We start from the raw sequence: 20011 nt of genomic DNA, 5'->3' as shown, positions 1-20011 counted from the left end.
TTAAGAGCCGACCTTAAGCTCACTGACGTCATGATTTGACTTCTTATTTTTCAGAGTTCCCAATTTTGAATGGAGCATTTGAACTTGGAAAAATACGAGGTCAAATCATGACGTCATTTGGAGCTCTAGAAAACGGCCTGAGATCCGGGGTTGGCTCGCCCCCCCTCCAAGTTCCCAGTTATTTGAAGTTATTTAAAGTGTGTCGTGAGTTGTACAGTTGCCCGGTTCAAAACAACTGGGAACTCGGTGGGGGGGGAAACGAACTCCGACTGGGAAAAATCTTGTGAACGGTCACCCAACTCGAACTTCAGCCTCTTTCTAGACTCCGACCTGAAGGTCACTGACGTCATGATTGAACCTATTTTTCCGAGTACCCAGTTGTTTTGAACTCAGCAAATGTAATGACCGTGTACCCAAATGTATCCATCCGTATTATGTATAATGGTTACGCATGGAAATGACCTTGGACAACCAAGATCAACAGTTGGAAAAATACAGTCCTCACAAAGAATAGTGACCTAAAAAAAAAAACATTTACGACCATAAACCATGCGTGAAAGGCACGTTAACGCATTGAATGGCACACTGGGATGCGCGAGTTGCGTATAGGCTCCGATGTTTCTGAAACTAATATTTGAAAAGGTTCTTTACTTTTTGGAAATTAATATAAATAGATCCCTGGTAAACTTCCATACGTTTTCGCCATGTACTATTTGTTTCACCAAATCTGCATCTCTTATTGGAGGAGGGGCAGAAATAGACTCCCTTGCTGCAGCCAATCAAAGTGCGCCCTAAACATGCATTCTTCCCCAACGATTGGCTAACCTCCTCGCGCTGATAGTCATCTTTATTATCCAACTGTTGTTACCTAAGTCTCTTTCTATCACCGGAGGAAGATTCTTTACCTCTCCAGATTCCCAGACCATCAGATACATAGGTAAGTTGAAACTGATCGACCACTTGCATGATGATGTTAGTGCAACTTTTTTTTAATGCACATGTATTTTATGATGCCATGTTCCATTCATCGAAATAAGGTTCTGTGTCCTTGTAAAGTTGTGTAATTATGCTGTACCTACCTTCTGAGTCATGGCAATCAAAATAATAGTAAGAGGTGGGTACTACAATGACCGTTCGTGTTTTAAACAAGCACATGGGTTTATTTCCGGGGTCCATAAACCCCCGACCATATGGGGTCATGGCTAGAAGGGATGCAACGTTTGTCAAATTAACGTCAGATTTGACTTTTCGTAGTACAGTAGGTTAGGAGTTATTGACTACGCTTGTTTATTTTTGACTACGCTTGTTTATTCCATGTGTAACTCTGTGTTGTTTGTGTCGCACGGCTTTGCCTTATCTTGGTCAGGTCGCAGTTGTAAATGAGAACTTGTTCTCAACTAGCTTACCTGGTTAAATAAAGGTGAAATAAAAAGGAACATGATGGTACATTTAGGAAACGGGTTTGGGTTAGCAAAAAGGCACACACAAACATCTGCCTTTGACCCACCATATGGGACTATTTCTGGGTCCTACTGTCTATCATCAGTTACCTGAATACAAGATCGCTTTGTGTTGAGAAATTAAGTTATAAGTTATACCTGTGAATCCTCCATCACACTTGTTGTCTCTTTCTGTTCTGGTGACTGAGGGCTGCAGGTAATGAATTTGAGCTGCACCATTAGTTCATTTTGCCCACCACAATTTGCCATAGTTGAGTGCACTCTTGTGCCATGACTAAACAAAATATATGTTTCTAGTATGGCCCTAAAAATACATTGCCTGTCATAACTATTCAGAGGCAGAGCCCATCTAGTCAGAGCTCGATTCCAGAGAGTCGTCAGAAACTTCCTTCATCATGGTGTTTAATCCGCTATTTTATTTTACCTTTATTTAACGAAGCAAATCAGTTAATAAGAACGAATTCTTATTTTCAATGACGGCCTAGGAACAGTGGGTTAACTGCCTTGTTCAGGGGCAGAACGACAGGTTTTCACCAGCTCGGGGATTCGATTTTTACAACCTTTACGTTTACTAGGCCAACGCTCTAACCGCTAGGCTACCTGCCGCTATGGCCTTCATGGCTCTGAATAGTTTTGACCGGCGTTATTGGACACTGTCTTGGTAGGGCAGTTATATGTATTATTATATGGTTGTAAATCCTGTCCTTTTTGTTATTTACCCTTGTTTTTAGCCAGGCTATATATCATCGCACACTATCGTTTAATTCCACTTTTGGGAATTCTGAAAGAGATTTAAAAAATAACATACTTTGTGGTAGAAGGTATTGAGAATATCCGTTGAGAGAAGCTCCAAAGGAAGTTTATCTCATGTAGTAACTGTTACAACTGGTGGGTTGGGTCTGGAGGGTGTCAGCTCAACTGGTTTGGTTACACAAGCAAGGCCAGCTGTGACGTAACACAACCCTCTGAACATTTCAGCCTCAACTCAGCCTCATTGCCACTCAGTGAACCTGTCTGCAAGGGGGATCAGATTGCAAATGAACTCACCCAAGGAACACTCAAACCTCTGCTCCCATATCTGTCATAGCAGTAGTTAGACAGACGCTGTAACAGCAGTAGCATGACCAGCAGTAGTAGTTCCATTAAGAAATGCGCTGGCTCAGGAGGGAACGTTTCCTTTGGTCTCTCTCTGTCTCCAACCCTACGTTGTTTTCCTAAGGACACAATGCTCTCCGGTGGGTTTATTGTGTGCTGGTCATTTGGTGTCAAGCCACTCAGGCGAGGTTTGTGTCTTCAGTGCAGTTCAGAAAGAGGTCCATTTGAACAGCTGCTTGGAAGTGTACACTGCCTATTTGTATTAGACAGGAGCAACACAACAGACTGAACTCTCTGTCTGGGAATCCAAATAATTAGTACCATTTTATACGTTAGGGACAGTATCTTGTCTTGTTAATACGTTAGGGACAGTATGTTGTCTTGTTAATATGTTAGGGACAGTATGTTGTCTTGTTGATACGTTAGGGACAGTATTTTGTCTTGTTAATATGTTAGGGACAGTATGTTGTCTTGTTAATACGTTAGGGACAGGATGTTGTCTTGTTGATACGTTAGGGACAGTATGTTGTCTTGTTAATATGTTAGGGACAGTGTGTTGTCTTGTTAATACGTTAGGGACAGTATGTTGTCTTGTTAATACGTTAGGGACAGTATGTTGTCTTGTTAATACGTTAGGGACAGTATGTTGTCTTGTTAATACGTTGTCTTGTTAATACGTTAGGGACAGTATGTTGTCTTGTTAATATGTTAGGGACAGTATGTTGTCTTGTTGATACGTTAGGGACAGTATGTTGTCTTGTTAATATGTTAGGGACAGTATGTTGTCTTGTTAATACGTTAGGGACAGTATGTTGTCTTGTTAATACGTTGTCTTGTTAATATGTTAGGGACAGTATGTTGTCTTGTTAATACGTTAGGGACAGTATGTTGTCTTGTTAATACGTTGTCTTGTTAATATGTTAGGGACAGTATGTTGTCTTGTTAATATGTTAGGGACAGTACGTTGTCTTGTTAATATGTTAGGGACAGTATGTTGTCTTGTTAATACGTTAGGGACAGTATGTTGTCTTGTTGATACGTTAGGGACAGTATGTTGTCTTGTTAATACGTTAGGGACAGTATGTTGTCTTGTTGATACGTTAGGGACAGTATGTTGTCTTGTTAATATGTTGTCTTGTTGATATGTTAGGGACAGTATGTTGTCTTGTTAATATGTTAGGGACAGTATGTTGTCTTGTTAATATGTTAGGGACAGTATGTTGTCTTGTTAATATGTTAGGGACAGTATGTTGTCTTGTTAATATGTTAGGGACAGTGTTGTCTTGTTAATATGTTAGGGACAGTATGTTGTCTTGTTAATATGTTAGGGACAGTATGTTGTCTTGTTAATACGTTGTCTTGTTGATACGTTAGGGACAGTATGTTGTCTTGTTAATATGTTAGGGACAGTATGTTGTCTTGTTAATACGTTAGGGACAGTATGTTGTCTTGTTAATACGTTAGGGACAGTATGTTGTCTTGTTAATATGTTAGGGACAGTATGTTGTCTTGTTAATATGTTAGGGACAGTATGTTGTCTTGTTAATATGTTAGGGACAGGACGTTGTCTTGTTAATACGTTGTCTTGTTAATTTGTTAGGGACAGGACATTGTCTTCTATAACCCTGGGTCTTTAGGCAATACAAATTAGCTGGACACACACAATTACCTCCATTAATGATTAGCCCTTCTGAACAGGGGTCATTTCTTTAAATTGTAGCGCCTCACGTCTAGCAACTCGGGTATAGGAGCCAATCTCACATTTGGCCTTTCACATATTTTAAGTGATTGTTTTGTTCATTGACCTGAGGATGTTCACTGACTTAAACATCAAACGTGTTGAGGTAGTGTGTCTGCCTGAATAATTTGTACCTGAACTGTGGGGCTCCCAGTACCACTCTTCAGAGGGACGTACAGCATGGCATGGTGGTGTCAGGTGTGCAGGTTAATATGCACCTCACTGGGCCTCTTGGGGTCAAACGTTTTAGATTTTTTTTTTGTGTCATTTTTGTCAGGAATGTTCTTATTGGCTTCCTGACTGTAATTAGTTTGAAGTCATCAGTCTGTCCAGCAGTGTGTATAGTATGAGACGGACAACAGCAGCAGCTCCTCGATTCCCTCAGATATTCTGAAGAGGCCTTCTGCTGCTCCTGTCCCTCAGACCGCTGGGTGGTGTTGAAACGTTGTCTGGACGTTGGACTCTTAAGTAGCCCCAAACCACTGATACAGGGTCAGATCAGTTATTGTCCAGCTAACGGTTACAATTAGGACTGGGGTCAGGGGAATATGATCCTAGATCTGTGCTTACGAGCAGGACAGATGCTATGTGCCATTTACTAGCCCATGTGCCATTTAACTTCCTAGGTGAGACATGCCTGCGGTCCCCTCCCTTAAAGACAGCAGCGTCCTGGGCCTTGTGTGCCCGCACGCTGCCAGGCTACGCGTCACCAACGGCAATGGGGACGCCAACGGATCCTCCAAGGTCCAGGAAGGGCTGTTACAACTCCCAACCAAGGGGGGCGTCAGAGACAAGCTAGAGGTGGAGGACGTGACTGGAACCATCCAGGCGGTGGGGGAGAGGAAGTGGATCCGTCCCGACCTTCCCAGCCGGTGCACCTGGAGACTGGGGGGCAACCACGCCGACTCCCCCCACACCCATCCTCAACAGTAAGACTGGTCACCCTAACCGTAACCCTCAACAGTAACAATGGTAACCCTCAGCAGTAAGACTGGTAACCCTCAACAGTAAGACTGGTAACCCTCAACGGTAAGACTGGTAACCCTCAACGGTAAGACTGGTAACCCTCAACAGTAAGACTGGTAACCCTCAACAGTAAGACTGGTAACCCTCAACAGTAAGACTGGTAACCCTCAACAGTAAGACTGGTAACCCTCAACAGTAAGACAGGTAACCCTCAACGGTAAGACTGGTAACCCTCAACAGTAAGACTGGTAACCCTCAACAGTAAGACTGGTAACCCTCAACGGTAACACTGGTAACCCTCAACGGTAACACTGGTAACCCTCAACGGTAACACTGGTAACCCTCAACGGTAACACTGGTAACCCTCAACGGTAACACTGGTAACCCTCAACGGTAACACTGGTAACCCTCAACGGTAAGACTGGTAACCCTCAGCGGTAAGACTGGTGACCCTCAACGGTAAGACTGGTAACCCTCAACGGTAAGACTGGTAACCCTCAACGGTAAGACTGGTAACCCTCAACGGTAAGACTGGTAACCCTCAACGGTAAGACTGGTAACCCTCAACGGTAAGACTGGTAACCCTCAACAGTAAGACTGGTAACCCTCAACGGTAAGACTGGTAACCCTCAGCGGTAAGACTGGTGACCCTCAGCGGTAAGACTGGTGACCCTCAGCGGTAAGACTGGTGACCCTCAGCGGTAAGACTGGTAACCCTCAGCGGTAAGACTGGTAACCCTCAACGGTAAGACTGGTAACCCTCAACGGTAAGACTGGTAACCCTCAACAGTAAGACTGGTAACCCTCAACAGTAAGACTGGTAACCCTCAGCGGTAAGACTGGTGACCCTCAGCGGTAAGACTGGTGACCCTCAGCGGTAAGACTGGTGACCCTCAGCGGTAAGACTGGTGACCCTCAGCGGTAAGACTGGTGACCCTCAGCGGTAAGACTGGTGACCCTCAGCGGTAAGACTGGTGACCCTCAGCGGTAAGACTGGTAACCCTCAACGGTAAGACTGGTAACCCTCAACAGTAAGACTGGTAACCCTCAACAGTAAGACTGGTAACCCTCAACAGTAAGACTGGTGACCCTCAACAGTAAGACTGGTGACCCTCAACAGTAAGACTGGTGACCCTCAACAGTAAGACTGGTGACCCTCAACAGTAAGACTGGTGACCCTCAACAGTAAGACTGGTGACCCTCAACAGTAAGACTGGTAACCCTCAACAGTAAGACTGGTAACCCTCAACAGTAAGACTGGTGACCCTCAACAGTAAGACTGGTAACCTTTTATGTTATTCCTTCCACCCGTCTCCTCCTCTACTCATTTCCACTTTATTCTATGATCCATCTTTTAGTCAGATTCATGTCAATGTGGAATGAGCGTTGATCATTCATCAACGTCGAGTTAGTCAGTGACATCATAAATTCCCCTCTTCCAGGACCAAAGCTCCTAAAATCCTCACCAACATCCTCCGGAGGATCGGTGACACCCCGCTGGTGCGCATGAACAAGATCCCCAAGACCTTCGGCCTCAAGTGTGAAGTCTGTGAGTTTATCAGGGAGTCTTTTCTCAGAACCCTTTTGAGATGAATGGTTGAACCTTAACTTGCTACATGGGTGCAAATGTTTCCCACTCAATGTTTCAGCCTTGTTTGTGCACTTTTCTCACGGAGAGTTACCAATTTATTCGTGCCTCCATGATAAAACCTATCCCTGAACCTTGCATTATCTGCCAGTCAGACATAGTCCTGAGAATACCGTTCAGACAGTATTCAAGGCTGTCTTCCCCCTCCACGTCTCTTTCTGTTGAGGCAGACATAGTCCTGAGAATACTGTTCAGACAGTATTCAAGGCTGTCTTCCCCCTCCACGTCTCTTTCTGTTGAGGCAGACAGTCCTGAGAATACTGTTCAGACAGTATTCAAGGCTGTCTTCCCCCTCCACGTCTCTTTCTGTTGAGGCAGACATAGTCCTGAGAATACTGTTCAGACAGTATTCAAGGCTGTCTTCCCCCTCCACGTCTCTTTCTGTTGAGGCAGACAGTCCTGAGAATACCGTTCAGACAGTATTCAAGGCTGTCTTCCCTCCACGTCTCTTTCTGTTGAGGCAGACAGTCCTGAGAATACTGTTCAGACAGTATTCAAGGCTGTCTTCCCTCCACGTCTCTTTCTGTTGAGGCAGACAGTCCTGAGAATACTGTTCAGACAGTATTCAAGGCTGTCTTCCCTTCATGTATCTTTCTGTTGAGGCAGACATAGTCCTGAGAATACTGTTCAGACAGTATTCAAGGCTGTCTTCCCCCTCCACATCTCTTTCTGTTGAGGCAGACAGTCCTGAGAATACTGTTCAGACAGTATTCAAGGCTGTCTTCCCTTCATGTATCTTTCTGTTGAGGCAGACATAGTCCTGAGAATACTGTTCAGACAGTATTCAAGGCTGTCTTCCCTCCATGTCTCTTTCTGTTGAGGCAGACATAGTCCTGAGAATACTGTTCAGACAGTATTCAAGGCTGTCTTCCCTTCATGTATCTTTCTGTTGAGGCAGACATAGTCCTGAGAATACTGTTCAGACAGTATTCAAGGCTGTCTTCCCCCTCCACGTCTCTTTCTGTTGAGGCAGACATAGAACACAGGCAGTCAAAACCTTTTTCATTGGTTGGCTTAAGAAGTCGTGTGAATTTGGATTTACTTTGGGGCGTCTGTGTTCAGCTGACTTCTTTGTAGATTTCTTTATGCTTGACTCCATGATCCCATTTGGGATTTATTGACAGTTATATTGTATCGAATGTAACAGTTTAATTATATTGTTGGCTTTGGACTTTTGCACAGAAAATGACCCCACTTGTGCTTCATACATTTTATGGTACAATGGAATAGCTCCTAAAGTGCAAACTCTAAACTAAATGAGATGAACATGTTTGACCCAGGTCTGGTTACATTATCAGATGTTTTCAGACAAGGTGCTATTTTTATTCAGAATTAAAAACATTTGAATCTGTGTGTGTGATCCAGTGTGTACCGTTCTGTTTTGTCTCTGTGCAGTGGCCAAGTGTGAGTACTTCAACGCGGGCGGCAGTGTGAAGGATAGGATCAGTCTGCGTATGGTGGAGGATGCAGAGAGGGCAGGACATCTGAAACCAGGAGACACCATCATAGAGCCCACCTCAGGCAATACAGGTAACTGTGTGTGTCTCAGTAAATGAATAGGAATGTGTCTCACTAGTGGTAGATTCACTGAATTGTGTGTGTGTCCGTGTGTGTGTCCGTGTGTGTGTCCGTGTTTGTGTCCGTGTGTGTGTGTCCGTGTGTGTGTGTGTGTGTGTGTGTGTGTGTGTGTGTGTGTGACAGGTATCGGTCTGGCTCTGGCTGCAGCTGTGAAGGGTTACCGCTGTATCATTGTCATGCCTGAGAAGATGAGCATGGAGAAGGTAAGACTGCTGTACGCCTGCCTCATCAATCTCCCCTCTGGGAATTTGACAGGACCAATTTGATTGTGAAGTCTGCACAAATGATCATGAAAACGCTGCCTGTCTGTGTGTCTGCATGCACCCAGGTGGATGTTTTGAGAGCCCTGGGCGCAGAGATCGTCCGTACTCCCACCAGCGCTCGTTTCGATTCACCAGAGTCTCACGTGGGCGTGGCTTGGCGTCTGAAGAACGAGATCCCCAACTCTCACATCCTGGACCAGTACCGTAACCCTAGTAACCCCCTGGCCCACTATGACACCACAGCAGAGGAGATACTGGAGCAGTGTGATGGTGAGACAGACTTCCTCTCGACTCCCTCCTTCTATTCCTCCCTCTCTTGTTCTCTCTTTCCTTCTCTCTTGTCTTGCTGGCATTCTCTCTCTCTCTCAAAATACTGTGATTTGTTCAGAGATTGTTATTTAGAAATGCAAATTCATTATTTCTATACACTTTCTGCCTGGTTTAGGTTCAGACTGGAGTATTTTTTTCATAGAATAAGTCATAAAAAAATATATATAACAAAAACACTTATTTTTTTATTATTACTCAGACACCCGCTACCCATTCAAAACCTCGTCGTCATCCACTAGCTGAGAATCACTGTTATACAAGCGTGTGTGTTTGAATAAGGTTTAAATCATGGTTTTGGTCAACAGCAAAGCATTGTCTGAGCAGTTGTGTGGGCTTGTAGCCCTCATAGAGACACTGTTCATGATCTGAATCCATCTGTATGAGCTAACCTGACACCCTCCACGTCTGTGACCTGGCAGGGAAAGTGGACATGCTGGTGGCAGGCGCTGGCACAGGCGGCACCATCACTGGCATTGCCCGCAAACTGAAGGAGAGGTGCCCCAACATCCAGGTGAGTGAACTCTGGGTGTCTACCTGGAATCAATTCCCATCCCCAGGTAGCTTCTGACTAGGGTTGTGGACAGTTCAATTGAAATTGCTATTCAAGTATGGAAAGATCCATACAAATAGAATCAGTCTCAACTTGGATCTTCACATCCACTACTTCAACAGGACGGAATAGAAACGGTTCTGGTTCTGATCACAGGCTATGGCCGTCCTTACTGGGTGTTAACTTGTGTCTGACGTGGTGTGGTTCTGTCTGTTGTGGTTCTGTGTGGTATGGTTCTGTCTGGTGTGGTTCTGTCTGGTCTTGTCTGGTCTTGTCTGGTGTGGTTCTGTCTGGTGTGGTTCTGTCTGGTCTTGTCTGGTGTGTTTCTGTCTGGTCTTGTCTGGTGTGTTTCTGTCTGGTCTGGTGTGGTTCTGTGTGGTGTGGTTCTGTCTGATCTTGTGTGATTCGGTGTGGTTCTGTCTGATCTTGTGTGATTCGGTGTGGTTCTGGTCTGGTGTGGTTCTGTCTGGTCTGATGTGGTTCTGTCTTGTCTGATGTGGTTCTGTCTTGTCTGGTGTGGTTCTGTCTGGTGTGGTTCTGTCTTGTCTGGTGTGGTTCTGTCTGGTCTGGTGTGGTTCTGTCTTGTCTGGTGTGGTTCTGTCTGGTCTGATGTGGTTCTGTCTGGTATGGTTCTGTCTGTGTGTGTGGTCAGATCATCGGTGTGGACCCTGAAGGCTCCATCCTGGCTGAACCAGAGGAGCTGAACAAGACAGACAAGACCCAGTACGAGGTGGAGGGCATCGGATACGACTTCATCCCCACTGTACTGGACCGATCAGTGAGTCAGATGGACACACACACACACACACACACACAAACACAAACACACACACACATAAATACACACACTACCTCACCAGGGTGTGTCTACCTGTAGGTGGTGGATAGCTGGTACAAGTCCAACGATGAGGAGTCCTTCAACATGTCCCGTATGCTGGTCAGAGACGAGGGCTTGCTGTGTGGTACGTTTGTCACCGTTCTGTTTCTCTGTCATTCATCTCACTGTCACCAGTGGTGACTCTGTGGTCGTGTTGCAGGTCATCCGTATTGCACATCAAATGAAGGTGGTTCCTGAGACATTCAGTACTTCTCCAGGGACTGGGATATCTGCACATTCCCACTTCAATAAAGACCACCTGTCATGTTCTGATTTGTGGGTTGACCTGGCCACGGGTCGTCATGCCAACCAGTGTGCCCGTCTCTTGTCCCCTGTGCCAGGTGGCAGCTCGGGCACGGCCATGGCAGCGGCGGTGAGGGTGGCCAAGGACCTGAAGGAGGGCCAGCGGTGTGTGGTCATCCTGCCAGACTCCATCCGCAACTACATGTGAGGAACCGGGGTCTAGAATATACTGTTATATTATGACTATAATATACTGTAGTCCTATAGTAAATCTAATGATCTTTCAGCGTTTAGCTTAGCCTGACCCCTTGTGGCCATGTCTGAATATTGCAGCTGTTGCCTCGTGGGAATCACTGATTCATGATCCCCTCTTTAATCTGAACCTTTAACAGCTGTTCCTAGTGGATGAAGTAACTAACAACCCTTCTCTTTAATCTGAACCATTAACAGCTGTTCCTAGTGGATGAAGTAACTAACAACCCTTCTCTTTAATCTGAACCTTTAACAGCTGTTCCTAGTGGATGAAGTAACTAACAACCCTTCTCTTTAATCTGAACCTTTAACAGCTGTTCCTAGTGGATGAAGTAACTAACAACCCTTCTCTTTAATCTGAACCTTTAACAGCTGTTCCTAGTGGATGAAGTAACTAACAACCCTTCTCTTTAATCTGAACCTTTAACAGCTGTTCCTAGTGGATGAAGTAACTAACAACCCTTCTCTTTAATCTGAACCTTTAACAGCTGTTCCTAGTGGATGAAGTAACTAACAACCCATTCTCTTTAATCTGAACCTTTAACAGCTGTTCCTAGTGGATGAAGTAACTAACAACCCTTCTCTTTAATCTGAACCTTTAACAGCTGTTCCTAGTGGATGAAGTAACTCACAACCCTTCTCTTTAATCTGAACCATTAACAGCTGTTCCTAGTGGATGAAGTAACTAACGACCCTTCTCTTTAATCTGAACCTTTAACAGCTGTTCATAGTGGATGAAGTAACTAACGACCCTTCTCTTTAATCTGAACCTTTAACAGCTGTTCATAGTGGATGAAGTAACTAACAACCCTTCTCTTTAATCTGAACCATTAACAGCTGTTCCTAGTGGATGAAGTAACTAACGACCCTTCTCTTTAATCTGAACCTTTAACAGCTGTTCCTAGTGGATGAAGTAACTAACAACCCTTCTCTTTAATCTGAACCATTAACAGCTGTTCCTAGTGGATGAAGTAACTAACAACCCTTCTCTTTAATCTGAACCTTTAACAGCTGTTCCTAGTGGATGAAGTAACTAACAACCCTTCTCTTTAATCTGAACCTTTAACAGCTGTTCCTAGTGGATGAAGTAACTAACAACCCTTCTCTTTAATCTGAACCTTTAACAGCTGTTCCTAGTGGATGAAGTAACTAACAACCCTTCTCTTTAATCTGAACCTTTAACAGCTGTTCATAGTGGATGAAGTAACTAACGACCCTTCTCTTTAATCTGAACCTTTAACAGCTGTTCATAGTGGATGAAGTAACTAACAACCCTTCTCTTTAATCTGAACCATTAACAGCTGTTCCTAGTGGATGAAGTAACTAACGACCCTTCTCTTTAATCTGAACCTTTAACAGCTGTTCCTAGTGGATGAAGTAACTAACAACCCTTCTCTTTAATCTGAACCATTAACAGCTGTTCCTAGTGGATGAAGTAACTAACGACCCTTCTCTTTAATCTGAACCATTAACAGCTGTTCCTAGTGGATGAAGTAACTAACAACCCTTCTCTTTAATCTGAACCTTTAACAGCTGTTCCTAGTGGATGAAGTAACTAACAACCCTTCTCCTTAATCTGAACCTTTAACAGCTGTTCCTAGTGGATGAAGTAACTAACAACCCTTCTCTTTAATCTGAACCTTTAACAGCTGTTCCTAGTGGATGAAGTAACTAACAACCCTTCTCCTTAATCTGAACCTTTAACAGCTGTTCCTAGTGGATGAAGTAACTAACAACCCTTCTCTTTAATCTGAACCTTTAACAGCTGTTCCTAGTGGATGAAGTAACTAACAACCCCTTCTCTTTAATCTGAACCATTAACAGCTGTTCCTAGTGGATGAAGTAACTAACAACCCTTCTCTTTAATCTGAACCATTAACAGCTGTTCCTAGTGGATGAAGTAACTAACGACCCTTCTCTTTAATCTGAACCATTAACAGCTGTTCCTAGTGGATGAAGTAACTAACAACCCTTCTCTTTAATCTGAACCATTAACAGCTGTTCCTAGTGGATGAAGTAACTAACAACCCTTCTCTTTAATCTGAACCTTTAACAGCTGTTCCTAGTGGATGAAGTAACTAACAACCCTTCTCTTTAATCTGAACCTTTAACAGCTGTTCCTAGTGGATGAAGTAACTAACAACCCTTCTCTTTAATCTGAACCTTTAACAGCTGTTCCTAGTGGATGAAGTAACTAACAACCCTTCTCTTTAATCTGAACCTTTAACAGCTGTTCCTAGTGGATGAAGTAACCAACAACCCTTCTCCTTAATCTGAACCTTTAACAGCTGTTCCTAGTGGATGAAGTAACTCACAACCCTTCTCTTTAATCTGAACCATTAACAGCTGTTCCTAGTGGATGAAGTAACTAACGACCCTTCTCTTTAATCTGAACCATTAACAGCTGTTCCTAGTGGATGAAGTAACTAACAACCCTTCTCTTTAATCTGAACCTTTAACAGCTGTTCCTAGTGGATGAAGTAACTAACAACCCTTCTCTTTAATCTGAACCATTAACAGCTGTTCCTAGTGGATGAAGTAACTAACAACCCTTCTCTTTAATCTGAACCTTTAACAGCTGTTCCTAGTGGATGAAGTAACTAACAACCCTTCTCTTTAATCTGAACCTTTAACAGCTGTTCCTAGTGGATGAAGTAACTAACAACCCTTCTCTTTAATCTGAACCTTTAACAGCTGTTCCTAGTGGATGAAGTAACCAACAACGACTCTTCTCTTTTTTTCAGGACCAAGTTCCTGAGTGACAAGTGGATGTTCCAGAAAGGCTTCCTGAAGGAGTCAGACATCATGGTAAACAAACCCTGGTAGGTCTGAACAAACCCCGCTGGGTCTGTGTCTCTGAACAAACCCTGGTGGGTCTAAACAAACCCTGGTAGGTCTAAACAAACCCCCCTGGGTCTGTGTCTCTGAACAAACCCTGGTAGGTCTAAACAAACCCCCCTGGGTCTGTGTCTCTGAACAAACCCTGGTAGGTCTAAACAAACCCCCCTGGGTCTGTGTCTCTAAACAAACCCTGCTGGGTCTGTGTCTCTGAATAAACCCTGCTGGGTCTGTGTCTCTGAATAAACCCTGCTGGGTCTGTGTCTCTGAATAAACCCTGCTGGGTCTGTGTCTCTGAACAAACCCCGCTGGGTCTGTGTCTCTGACCAAACCCTGCTGGGTCTGTGTCTCTGAATAAACCCTGCTGGGTCTGTGTCTCTGAATAAACCCCGCTGGGTCTGTGTCTCTGAATAAACCCTGGTGGGTCTGTGTCTCTGAATAAACCCCGCTGGGTCTGTGTCTCTGAATAAACCCTGGTGGGTCTGTGTCTCTGAATAAACCCCGCTGGGTCTGTGTCTCTGAATAAACCCTGGTGGGTCTGTGTCTCTGAATAAATCCTGCTGGGTCTGTGTCAGTCTCAGGTGTAAATTGTAGAGTTTTAGCACCCAGGCAATTGTGGGGTGATTTCTGTGTATTATGCCTTTTAAAGGTTGTATTTTGTTTTTATTTATTTAATTGTTTGTCTATGTCTCTCTCTCTCCCTCCATCTATTTCTCTCTCTCTCTCTCCCTCCCTCTATTTCTCTCTCCCTCCCTCTATTTCTCTCTCCCTCCCTCTATTTCTCTCTCCCTCCCTCTATTTCTCTCTCTCTCTCTCCCTCCCTCTATTTCTCTCTCTCTCCCTCCCTCTATTTCTCTCTCTCTCTCCCTCCCTCCCCAGGTGGTGGAACCTGAAGCTGCAGGGGTTGAACCTCTCTGCCCCTCTGACCGTCCTGCCCACGGTCAGCTGTCAGAAGACCATCAAGATCCTGAAGGAGAACGGCTTTGACCAGGCCCCTGTAGTGGACGAGGCTGGGTGGGTGTCCTCCTCCACTGTCTCATCTCCTGCCTCTTTCATTAACCAGAGGACGTTTCCCAAATGGCACCCTATTCCCTTCATAGGGCACTAATGTTGACCATGTAGGGAATAGGGTGCCATTTTGGACATATCCATTATCTTTGTGTCGCTTACTAGTTCACGGTGAAGAAATTAAATGGTTGTAGAGAATCTGAAAATATCTTCCATTGAAATAACCCTGGAATTAAATTCATGAGTATTGTTGATTTGTAAATGTTGTTAACCCATGTTTCACCTGTGGACATTGACCATCTGATTCAGGTCATTCAACTGTTCTGGTGACATTATCCATGGGGTTAGTGTTGTTCTGCTGCTAAAATAACTGTGTGTGTGTGAGTGTGTAGGCTGGTCCTAGGAATGGTTACTTTGGGGAATATGCTGGCCTCTGTGCTGGCTGGGAAGATCAAACCCTCAGACCCAGTCAACAAGGTGATCTACACCCAGTTCAAACAGGTCAGTCTCACACACACACACACACACACACACACACACACACACACACACACACACACACACACGTGTTTGCAGGCACACTTTTTCTGTAAGTAGTGCAAATAGGTCTCACACACACTGAAATCACCCATGTTTGTTTATATGATGAAACGGTCGTCTCTATCTTACGTCTGACTGATAACCTCACGTCTCATCCTATTCTCAGATCCGTCTGACTGATAACCTCACGTCTCATCCTATTCTCAGATCCGTCTGACTGATAACCTGACGTCTCATCCTATTCTCAGATCCGTTTGACTGATAACCTCACGTCTCATCCTATTCTCAGATCCGTCTGACTGATAACCTCACGTCTCATCCTATTCTCAGATCCGTTTGACTGATAACCTCACGTCTCATCCTATTCTCAGATCCGTCTGACTGATAACCTCACGTCTCATCCTATTCTCAGATCCGTCTGACTGATAACCTCACGTCTCATCCTATTCTCAGATCCGTTTGACTGATAACCTCACGTCTCATCCTATTCTCAGATCCGTTTGACTGATAACCTCACGTCTCATCCTATTCTCAGATCCGTCTGACTGATAACCTCACGTCTCATCCTATTCTCAGATCCGTTTGACTGATAACCTCACGTCTCATCCTATTCTCAGATCCGTTTGACTGATAACCTCACGTCTCATCCTATTCTCAGATCCGTCTGGCTGATAACCTGGGGAAGCTCTCTCGTATCCTGGAGACAGACCATTTTGCCCTGGTGGTACACGAACAGATCCAATGTAAGTCTTTCTGCCTGCTATAATGGTGAACATGTTGCGATAAGAGGAGTGAAGGTTTGTTGACCTTTTTTTGAGGGCAGTAACAAGGTGGTAAGGTGGCTGGTCTGAACCCATTTAAACCAGTCTGGTTTAATGTCTGCTGTGTGCATGTGACTGGTATACAGCGCATTTGGAAAGTATTCAGACCTCTTGACTTTTTCCACATTTTGTTACGTTACAACCTTATTCTAAAATGGATTCAATAAATCAAAAAGTCTTGTCAATCTACATACTATCTCATAATGACAAACTGAAAACTGGTTTCAAGAAATTTTAGCACATTTATAACAAACAATAAAATAGCTTATTTACGTAGGTATTCCTAATTTTTGCTATGAGACTCGAAATTGAGCTCAGGTCCTTGCTGTTTCCATTGATCATCCTTGAGATGTTATACAACTTGATTGGAGTCCACATGATTTGGAATGACACACACCTGTCTCTACGTAAGGTGCCAGAATTGACAGTGCACGTCAGAGCAAAAACCAAGCCATGAGGTCGAAGGAATTGTCCGTAGAACTCCGAGACAGGATTGTGTCAAGGCACAGGTCTGGGTAAGGTGACCAAAAAATGTCTGCATCATTCTTAAATGGAAGAAGTTTGGAACCACCAAGACTCTAACTAGATCTGGCTGCACGGCTAAACTGAGCCTTGCCAGGGTGATAACCAAGAACCCGATGGTCACTCTGACAGAGCTCCAGAGTTCCTCTGTGGAAATGGGAGAACCTTCCAGAAGGACAACCATCTCTACAGCACTCCATCAATCAGGCCTTTATGGTAGAGTGGCCAGACGGAAGCCACTCTTCAGTAAAAGGCACGTGACAGCCCGCTTGGAGTTTGCCAAAAGGCATCTAAACAAGATTCTCTGGTCTGATGAAACCAAGGTTGAACTCTTTGGCCTGAATGCCAAGTGTCACGTCTGGAGGAAACCTGGCACCATCCCTAAGGTGAAGCATGGTGGTGGCAGCATCATGCTGTGGGGATGTTTTTCAGCGCAGGGACTGGGATCGAGGGAAAGGTACAGAGATCCTTGATGAAAACCTGCTCCAGAGCATTCAGGACCTCGGACTGGGGCGAAGGTTCACCTTCCAACAGGACAACGACCCTAAGCACACAGCCAAGACAACGCAGGAGTGGCTTCGGGACAAGTTTCTGAATGTCCTCAAGTGGCCCAGCCAGAGCCCGGACTTGAACCCTATTGAACATCTCTGGAGAGACCTGAAAATAGCTGTGCAGCGATGCTCCCCATCCAACCTGACAGAGCTTGAGAAGATCTGCAGAGACAAATGGCAGAAACACCCCAAATACAGGTTTGCTAAGCTTGTAGCATCATACCCCAAGAAGACTCGAGGCTGTAATCACTGCCAAAGGTGCTTCAACAAAGTACTGAGTAAAGGGTCTGAATATTTATGCACATGTGATTTAAAAGAATAAACTTTCTTAGCAAACATTTCTAAAAACACTGTTTTTGCTTTGTCATTAGGGGGTATTGTGTGTAGATTGATGAGGTGGGATAAAACTATTTAATACAGTTTAGAATAAGGCTGTAACGTAACAAAAAGTGGGACAAGTCAAGGGGTCTGAGTACTTTACAAATGCACTGTATGTGCCAGTCTCAAAGTCCTCAGTTGTTTGGTCCCAACATTGATTTGGGCCTGCAACCAACCATAACCCCACCCTCCCCTCGTCCAATGATGGCTGTAAGAGGGAGCTAATGCCACCCTCTCTATCCTTCCCTCTCTCCTACTCTCAGACTTAACGGACGGCTCCCCCAGCCTGAAGCAGATGGTGTTTGGTGTGGTGACGGCCATCGACCTGCTCAACTTCGTCACGGCCAGGGAGAAGAGGGAGAGGTCCTTCTCTGAGTGCAGTGACCTGTGACCGTGTCCCCGTGACGGCTGGGTCATGTGCGCACAAACACCTCGTGTACACACACACGGAACACGTTAATTACACCTACAGCCCCACAGCCATACACAAACACACTGTGATATTAACGACAATATAAAGAATATGAGGTCGTATGAACTTGATTGGTGGACAAACTGTTGTTGCTGCTTTCTCATGACGTGAGTCATTTAGCAGATGCTCTTATCCAGAGCGACCTACAGATAGTGAGGACATACTGTTCACCCCCAACTGGTCCCCCGTGGGAATCCAACCCACAACCCATTTTCATACTGTTCCCCCCCAACTGGTTCCCCGTGGGAATCTAACCCACAACCCATTTTCATACTGTTCCCCCCCAACTGGTCCCCCGTGGGAATCCAACCCACAACCCTAGCGTTGCAAGCGCAATGCATTCATATGAAAGTCTTAAATCTTTGCTATGTTTTGCGATCTTGATCATAGTATGTAGACACTGCCTACAGAGGGAATTCCCATGTTGCTTTGTGATGGCTATTTAAATGATCAGACTGTGCCCCATCCCATGTACTGAACCAATAATTGTGAAACCAATCTTTACTGAAAAAAAAAATGGTTTTAATTGTGAAAACATCAATCAATGCATTTCAACGCTATGCATAATGACACAACCCTGCACAATTACAACAGGTTTGGGAAACAGACCTGTATGTTGATGTGTTTTTTAAAGGTCCAATGCATCTGTTTTTATCTGGATATCAAATCATTTCTGGGTAACAAATAAGTATTTTACTGTGATTGTATTCAATTAAAACAAGTAGTTTCTTAGCAAAGAGCAATTTCTCAAGCAAGACTTTAGCTAGGACAGTTTGGGTGTGGTCTGAGTGGGGAGGGGAAAACTCAAAACTAGCTGTTATTGGGAAGAGAGGTATGGAACATTTTGCTGTTGGTCTATTAAAAAAAATGTATTGCATGACGTCACAATGGAAAGTCTAACCTCCCGCCCATACAAACCTGCTGATTAGAAGGCCCTGTGTAGATTGCATTTTCAACCAGCAACTATCAGGAAATAACACTGTCAGTGTCAGTTTCATCAGCTGTATGATATTAAACACAGGAAAAACAGAATTTTCAGAGTGTTTTTTTCTGTCTTTTATATGCTGTCGCACCAAAACAGGCTGGGATTTCAAGGGCATCAGAATGTTCGCGATTTACATTCAAGTTATTTAGCAGGCGCTCCTATCCAGAGTGATTTACAGTAATGAGTTATTTAGCAGACGCTCCTATCCAGAGTGATTTACAGTAATGAGTTATTTAGCAGACACTCCTATCCAGAGTGATTTACAGTAATGAGTTATTTAGCAGACACTCCTATCCAGAGTGATTTACAGTAATGAGTTATTTAGCAGACGCTCCTATCCAGAGTGATTTACCGTAATGAGGGCAGACTTTTTCAGTCAATCTAATGTATTTATAAAGCTTTTTATATCTGCAGACGTCACAAAGGCCTTATACAGAAAACTCAAAGAGCAAGCAATGCAGATGTAGAACATATTAAATGTACCGTACTCTTCAACGATGAAAGATCTGAGGTTTTGTTCTGGAATGGTCAAATATGTCTATCTAGTAACTACCAAAATATCATTTTTTTTAAAATATGTCTAGCTAGTAACTACCAAAATATCATTTTTGACAAGATCATATGAAATAGAATGATTGATATGCCAGTATAGTACAGAGTCAGAGTTAATTTGGTGTGCCAACAATGTATTTGTACGGTTGTTTATGCTTTTCACTTTGGATGTATCAGAGTAAAAAGTCCTATCGGGATTTGTGTGCTATAAAATCACATTATAATCTTATGAAAAATAAAGTTGTTAAAACATCTCTGAATTTATATTTGCTATGCTATCATTTTGTTTGTGTGTAGAATGTGTAAAATGCAGCGCCAGCTGTGCTATCAGAGACTCTGGGTTC

The 20011-nt window shown here is 44.0% G+C and overlaps 1 protein-coding gene across 3 annotated transcripts; it reads left to right on the top strand.

The window, feature by feature from the left end:
- The first annotated feature begins 327 nt into the window (after nucleotides 1-327).
- LOC110496973 (cystathionine beta-synthase) lies at nucleotides 328-19931 on the top strand. 3 transcript variants are annotated; one of them, XM_090207390.1, is made up of 15 exons: nucleotides 328-937; nucleotides 4920-5222; nucleotides 6702-6808; nucleotides 8303-8437; nucleotides 8609-8688; nucleotides 8814-9018; nucleotides 9498-9589; nucleotides 10281-10406; nucleotides 10506-10590; nucleotides 10847-10952; nucleotides 13745-13822; nucleotides 14718-14852; nucleotides 15239-15347; nucleotides 16045-16129; nucleotides 17922-19931. In XM_090207390.1, the coding sequence occupies exons 2-15, from the start codon at nucleotides 4927-4929 to the stop codon at nucleotides 18047-18049; spliced, it is 1767 nt and encodes a 588-aa protein (XP_090063516.1). In that variant the 5' UTR covers nucleotides 328-937; nucleotides 4920-4926; the 3' UTR covers nucleotides 18050-19931. The 3 variants fall into 3 exon arrangements, with proteins under 3 accessions (XP_090063516.1, XP_090063518.1, XP_090063517.1); XM_090207391.1 differs by lacking the exon at nucleotides 328-937 and adding an exon at nucleotides 2460-2695; XM_090207392.1 differs by lacking the exons at nucleotides 16045-16129; nucleotides 17922-19931 and adding an exon at nucleotides 15594-15659.
- Nucleotides 19932-20011: the final 80 nt, after the last annotated feature.

Source organism: Oncorhynchus mykiss, chromosome 18 (assembly GCF_057628025.1).
Source record: "Oncorhynchus mykiss isolate SJ-2025 chromosome 18, ASM5762802v1, whole genome shotgun sequence".
NCBI lineage: Eukaryota > Metazoa > Chordata > Actinopteri > Salmoniformes > Salmonidae > Oncorhynchus > Oncorhynchus mykiss.
Note: the sequence above shows the minus strand (reverse complement) of the source record. Positions and strands in the feature narration are given on the sequence as shown.

Bases quoted from the DNA above. Each gene is read 5' to 3' on its own strand.
- LOC110496973 (XM_090207390.1), top strand. From the start codon at position 4,927: ATGCCTGCGGTCCCCTCCCTTAAAGACAGCAGCGTCCTGGGCCTTGTG. The intron at 8,438-8,608 runs GTAACTGTGTGT...TGTGTGTGACAG, and splicing joins GCCCACCTCAGGCAATACAG to GTATCGGTCTGGCTCTGGCT. The intron at 9,019-9,497 runs GTGAGACAGACT...GTGACCTGGCAG, and splicing joins GATACTGGAGCAGTGTGATG to GGAAAGTGGACATGCTGGTG.